The 7151-nt window shown below is 41.6% G+C and overlaps 1 protein-coding gene across 1 annotated transcript in view; it reads right to left on the bottom strand.

The window, feature by feature from the left end:
- The window catches only part of LOC103806115 (b(0,+)-type amino acid transporter 1-like), a gene marked incomplete at its 3' end in the record, with an annotated part of 5990 nt that extends 134 nt beyond the window's left edge, over positions 1-5856 (bottom strand). Inside the window, 3 exon segments of the mRNA XM_009078789.1 lie at positions 2875-2879; positions 3229-3375; positions 5113-5856. Coding sequence (XP_009077037.1) covers positions 2875-2879; positions 3229-3375; positions 5113-5856 — 896 coding nt within the window.
- Between the last annotated feature and the right edge of the window lie 1295 nt (positions 5857-7151).

Below are 7151 nucleotides of genomic sequence, written 5' to 3'. Positions count from 1 at the left end.
GAGTTCACAGCATAAGATGCAGATCCTAGATGTATCAAGTACGCACTGTAGAACCAGACAAGTTCCATTATTCTTACTGACTTTTTTCCAAAGTCTTTGTAATGATTTAAAGTCTTCTTCCAGTTCCCATAGTATTTAGTGACTAGTAACTTTGTCTTGTCCAGAAAAGACAGCTTTTCTTCCTGTTTGGTGTGTATATATATCTACATCGGTCCACATTGCAATGGTCTACAAAGCTGTCACAACAGGCAAACTCCCCTTTTTTCGAGTACAGATGGCTGTGGTACACAGCCCAGAGATACTGCTATCACAGCCAACAATATTAGCTTGGAAATCACAGAAAAACTGTTCCCATCACACCAGAATAAATATTCTGCATGATAACCTCTTTCTCAATATGCATAAGAATTTAATCCTTTAATCCCATATGCACCTATTTCTGCCACTCTGTGAATCAGGCTTAAACCAAAACAATGGTTTGAATTCCAGAAGTTTGGTTCTACAACATGTTCAGACATTTCTGGTTTGTTTTCTCCATAACAGAAGAAGTTACAGGGTTTGTAGAAGTTACAGCTAAGTTACAAAGTTCAAGGCAAACACTTAGAAGATATGATAATCTTCTCACCTAAAAGTGAAGATTGTCTTCTGGTATGAAGCAGCATGAAGAGTATTAATTAATAAGTGCTAGTGTTTGGGGTAATTATCACACACATACAGAAACACACACACTGTTCATCTAACTGGCAAAAATACAAAACTCAAAACTTTTTAAAAGGACTTTATATATTTCCACCTGAGCTGTATGTCTTTAAGCCATAGGTAGTCATTTTTATTAGCACCTATCCCAACTGTTGAAAACATCAAAAGCTGGGCTTCTGAAAATCAGGGCAAGAGCTTATCTATCACAATAATTTCTTTTTTTAAAAAATAGGTAGTTTAGAAGCTTACTATCTGGGTTATGGTCCTTCTGGTTTCAAGTGAGAACCAGTATTTCACAGGGCTGCATTGGCCCAGTGAAACCAAACTAAATTTATGGAATCTGGTCCACTCCTATGATCATGCAACTTCATAATCACAAGATCTCAATAACATATAGTGCAAAATTAATAATGAAATCCTTAGCATTTGTGTACTTTGCATTTATGAGATTGGTGCTTTGCTTTTTGGACTGTGAAAATAAACTACAGGGGCTTCTGTGTGCAGCTTCTTACAAGCAAACTGAGACCTGCAGTTGCTATGAAACCACTGTCATCAAAGAAATGCTGGGGAAAGTTTCCTGAGCTCCTCTTGTGGCTGCACCACTGAACAGTGTTTCTCTCTGGCAGTTTTCTTCTTATACATGGAATAAATGTATTTAAATGTGATGTCCTCCTCTGGCTTCTATATACTCTGCCTGTCCTTTCTTAATGGCCTGAGTAGCTGCATGTCTTGCCCATGATACACAGCCATTACCCCTCCTCAGCCTCTGGCTACCTACCTGTCCTCCAGGCTTTTGAGTGCCCAACTTTCAGGTTGCTAGTTCAATATTTCTTCCTGAATTGCACTCTTGGGTGAAAAGGTTAATTAGGCAGGAAAAGGAGATGTGTTAAAAAGGAGGAAGCTCACAAATAACTTGTTAATCAGGAATGATGGGAAAGGACATGCAATGAAAGTTCATGACACTGCAGCTTAGTGAGGCTTTGTAATGTGCTCAAACAAAGCTCTAGACTTTTAAAAGCTCCTACTTATAATGACATGAAAGGCTATTAAAGAACACATCCAGCAAGAGCTCAGTCAGAACTTCAAACTGGAGATCTTGTGAAATGCACAGAGAAACAAAGCTGCTGCTGACTTTTTAGGAAGAGGATGAGAAGCAACATAATCTGTGGATACACTGTGTCATCATTTCTGCCAGACAACTTGTTCAGGGCTGTCAGGGATTCTGTGTCTTTGGAAATATTTAGACTAAGGCTGGATGTTCTGGTAGAAGATCATCAATGGTGCCTACTTCTCTCATGATGGTCCCTTCGTTCTCTGCCTAAATTCCTTGACTGGAGAAACTGTTTAATATCACCAAACACTTCAGATAGATGGATGGTACGAACAGTTTCTGTGCTCTGGACAAGCACAAGCCAATTAAAGTTACAGCCATCAAAGGCCACCCAACTTCTGTACAACAGTGTGGTAGAGATCAGTGTCATTTTCCATTTGCCTGCAGATGGAGAAACTGAATCAAAAGACTCTGGTCTGCTCTAATTTCCAGGTGCCAAGCAGACAGGATTTACTCAGTTAGCTCGTGTTTTACTCCAAACCTACTGCCTCTGCATTAGTGGAGCAGCCCATTGTCCTCTCCATTTCCCTGGAAATACCTAAAATGTGAGGCATCTCCCAGTCCCCAGGTCTGGATATGTACCCTTGCTGCATTCCCAGTGTCTACGGGGAAATGCTCCTGCTATGTCCCTCATCTCTTCACGGATTCTTGCCATGGGGGAAAACATGAGCTGGAGGGGAGCCAGAGGTTCCCAGTGTGAATGAATTGGAATGGGGAGTAAGGGGTGTGCATCTTGGAGACCATGGGGCAGATGGAGATGATCAGCCTTGACCTTTGGTGGGGGAAGGCCATACACTGCCCTGTAGGTGACAGAGCTGGGACAGGCAGAATGCTTCACAGAGTCACAGAATGGTTTGTGTTGGAAGGGACCTTAAAGATCATCTAGTTTCAAACCACCCCGTCACACCATAGGCAGGGACACCTTCTACTAGACCAGGTTGCTCAAAGCCCCATCCAGCCTAGCCTTGAACACTTTCAGGGATGGGACATCCACAACTTCTCTGGGCAACCTGTGCCTCACCACCCTCACAGTAAAGAATTTCTTCTTAATATCTCATCTAAACCTGCCCTGTTTTAGTTTAAAGCCATTCCTCCTTGTCCTATCACTCCATGTCCTTGTAAAAAGTCCCTCTCCAGCTCTCTTGTAGCCCTTTAGGTACTAGAGGATGCTATAAGGTTCAACCAATGCTTTCTCTTCTCCAGGCTGAACAACCCCAGCTCTCAGCCTCTCTTCATACTAGAGGTGCTCTAGCCCTCTGATCATCCTCATTGCCCTCTTTTTCATTGTCTTCCCTGTAACATGGCCTGATAGATGTTCCTGGCCTGACCTGACCAGTGCTGCCATCTCCTTGGGGAATAGCACCTAAATCTCCTGAAGCTTGGGAAAGAACCCCTGGCTGCACTGGTTGTGTTGCCACAAGCAGAGCTCACCCCCAAGTGACGGCCACAGCTCCTGAAGACAGCAGTTCAGAGGGAGCCATGGCTGCTAAGTAGCTCACGTTTACCAGCAAATACAGGCATGTAACCAAAGGAATGGCAATCATCAGAGCTCTGGGAAGGGTCACCTGGAAAAGGGATGACAGCAGTGTTAGGTGCAGCACATTTATGCCTGCACTGGGCTTTTTTTGTTTGTTTTGGTTTTGTCACTCCCAAATAAGTCAGGCAAACAGTAAGGTTGTACATTTCCAAAGTTAGTCTAAAAAAACCCCACAACCCACCAACCAAAACAAACCAAATTAAAAGAACCCACCAAATCTTATTAAAAAGATTTTGCTTAATAGCTGCCCAAGATGTCTGTTGCGTACTTCTTGATGACTTTAACATTAATTTATTTGTTACTAGTGTGTTATGTGTCCTGCTGTGCTGCATCTTCCCATAAACATCCCACTGCCATGGATGAAGTTCCAGTGTGTATATCACATCTAACCCCTCTACAGGTTAGATCACAGCAGTGTTTTGATCTCAAAAGGGATTTGCTATAGGAATGAATTTATTTTTTTTGTTTTAGTGACAGGATGCTATCTTAGAACAGCACAGGATCATTTAAAGGCTCAATAAATCAACAGTGCCTTATGCAACTGACAATACTGGGAAAAAGCAACGAGGAAAGAACCTGAAATATCAATTTTTGCATTCCCCATTCCCACCATTGGACAAGATACAGCAATTCCTTATGCTGTTTCCTCCACCCTGCAAGGGCCTGAATATCAGTGGTCACGATTCTGTGGGAGAGAGTGCCACATGGACCTGGGATCTTTGCTGCCATTTAGGTTAATATTTAACTGTGTATTTTCATTTAATCTGTAGTATCTTGTGTGCTGCACTGGTAGAAAACACACTCTATACGCTCTGCACTCTCAGAGTTCTTTCCAAAATAGAGTTGTTCACTGCTGTAGTGTCTGATCTGTGAAAAGTAATATGGCACAGAGAAGGCTGATGTGAGATGCAGGCAAGCTACTTCAGTGCCTATAGTATGGAGTGAACAATGCCAAAAAAATAGATGTTTAAAGACAAGGATCAATCAGGGAGTCAGATTCCCTCTCCAGTGGGGCTTGGCTTGCTCTGAAGTTGCCCCTCCATGCAATGAGGAGAGATAAAGTGTTTTTTTTGTTGCATACATTATGGATCAAGTCTTTCAGGGAATATGTGGTGTTAATAAACCTTTACAGATTATAGTAGTGAGTGCTTTATTGAATAAATCTATCTGTCTAGAGTGCGCTTCTCTAAACACTAAGACAAAAATTCACCCCCAAAGCATCCAAGTGCTGCCTAATAGTTTTTTTTGCAGTCAACTGGGTATTCTAGTGCTTTCATGGAATCACAGGATCAAGTCTTTCAGGGAATATGTGGTGTTAATAAACCTTTACAGATTATAGTAGTGAGTGCTTTATTGAATAAATCTATCTGTCTAGAGTGCGCTTCTCTAAACACTAAGACAAAAATTCACCCCCAAAGCATCCAAGTGCTGCCTAATAGTTTTTTTTGCAGTCAACTGGGTATTCTAGTGCTTTCATGGAATCACAGGATGGTTTGGTTGGACCTTAAAGATAAGATCATCTAATTCCAATCTCCCTGCCATGGTCAGGGATACCTTCCACTACACCAGGTTGCTCAGAGCCCTGTCCAGCCTAGCCTTGAACACTTCCAGGGATGGGGCATCCACAACTTTTCTGGACAACTTGTGCCAGTGCCTCACCACCCTCACTGTAAATCCCTGGATTATAACTCCTAACACTATCATAGATAGAATCAAACATATTAACCATAGGATTAAGTAAGTAAAATCCATCTCACTCACTCACCTCAGGCTTCTTCAGTTCCTCAGTTACATAGTTCAGGTTGTTCCACCCATCATAGGACCAGAGTCCCTGGTAAAACGCCACTCCAACTGCCCCGATACTTGCAGTCGTGCCTTGAAAACCATTTTGAAAACTCTGAGTTTGTCCCTTGGCAAGTAGCACCAATCCACCCACCACGATCACCAACAAAGCCAAGAGTTTGGCAGCTGTAAAAATGTTCATAACAGATGTTGCCAGCCTCACGTTGAGACAGTTGATGATAGTTAAAAGGAGAATGCAGGCAGCAGCTGTACATTTGACGACAACCTGCGGAGATGAGCATCCTGGGTAGAATGGTGCAACAGCATATTCAGCAAAGCTCAGACAGACAGCTGCCAAACCAGCTGGTCTCACCAGGATGACAGAAGTGTAGGCAAAAAGGAAAGCAGGAAAAGAACCAAAAATTCTCAAGATGTAAATATATTCTCCTCCAGACTCTTTAATTATCGTTCCAAGCTCAGCGTACGACAAGGCTCCAAACATGGCCAGGAGACCACATGCTGCCCAGATAAGCAGGCTGCTGGCAGGGTTCCCCATATGATGTAGTACCCACTCAGGGGACATAAAGATCCCTGAGCCTATCATAGTGCCTACAATTAATGACACTCCACTAATCAGGCCAACCTCTTGCTTCAGTCTTAGTTTCTCCTTCCCTTCACTCAGATCTGTGGATGAATGAGGTGAATCTGTTGTCTTCCTCTTCCTCATTGTGGAAATGTTAGGAGATGTTGTTAGAAGATACTAAGGAATACGACTGAGGCATTTGAAAAAGGACTATCTCAGGCTTTTAGGGTTAAGTTAATAATTACAAAAGTCACACCGAGTGCTGGCAAGAAATACAAACTTACTTTCTGCATTTCACATTCTTTCATTACCCATCTTATCTTGGTAATTTATTATGGTTCAGATCCTGCCAAGTTTGATTACCTCTGAATCTCATTCTAAGCAATGGCAATGATAGTGTCCAGCACCACCACAGAATCATTCAGCACCTTACTGGACTATGTCCCATCTTATCTCTCCTTCAAATTATGCTGCAAATGACATCTGAAATAAGGATCTGGTAAATCTGTACTTTACTCTTTGATGAAAAGCCAATGCTCAGGCACCTGCTTCAGTGCTCAATGATATTTTCATTTTCCACTATAATATTATCAAACAAACAAGTCTGCCAGACAATGTGCTGTGGCTTTGCTCAATGAGAAACATTTTCAGCATCTTAATTGAAGACAGTAGTTGGGGAGCAATTTTAGTTTTTTTCAAATTTTAGAAAGTGCAGGAGGAGAGTGAAAAGGCTGCAATCACATTTTTGCAGGACTTTTTTTTCAATATCCATGAGGTGTGCACACTCTAGCCACACCATATTCTTCAGAGCACTTTGTCACATCTCACCATATACCCATTCAGTGCACACCCGAGAGAAACGCAGCACAAGCTTTTGGAAATGCCTCTGGCCCCTACTTAAATATCTAACATGTAAAATTCCAGACTTTGAGGTGGGTTCTGCTATAAATCTGAATATGGTTACAGAGCATGAGGATGTATTTTGTGATCTCTGATATGTATGAAGTACTGAGCAGAAGGGAATTTCCACACAGATTCCTTTGAACTTGAATTAAACTTTACTGAGTGCAGCTGTAAAGGAGAGTTACTGTCCTTGGTGGTCTCTTGCAGACTTCTATTGTGATAAGTAACAGAAACAGGAGTGAGACCTTCCTCAGCCCTTCATGGCAACCTCAGACCTTGAATCTTTAAAACTATCTGTCCTCCTCAAACATTTGAGCTAAAAAAGGATAACTATAAACAGAGTAGTATTTTTATTGTTTGTCTAAAAATTCCTTCTAAATCATTTAGATTTATCTTTCCATGCTTTTTTTTTTTTAAATTATCATCTCACTAGCTTTGCAATTCTCTGCAAGAAGAGTCCAAGATAACTCTTGGACCCTTAACAAAACTCATTGATTCACAAGAAAGGAACATATATAAGTCACATAATTTCTCAT

The sequence above is a fragment of the Acanthisitta chloris genome, unplaced genomic scaffold (assembly GCF_000695815.1).
Source record: "Acanthisitta chloris isolate BGI_N310 unplaced genomic scaffold, ASM69581v1 scaffold8427, whole genome shotgun sequence".
Lineage (NCBI taxonomy): Eukaryota > Metazoa > Chordata > Aves > Passeriformes > Acanthisittidae > Acanthisitta > Acanthisitta chloris.
Note: the sequence above shows the minus strand (reverse complement) of the source record. Positions and strands in the feature narration are given on the sequence as shown.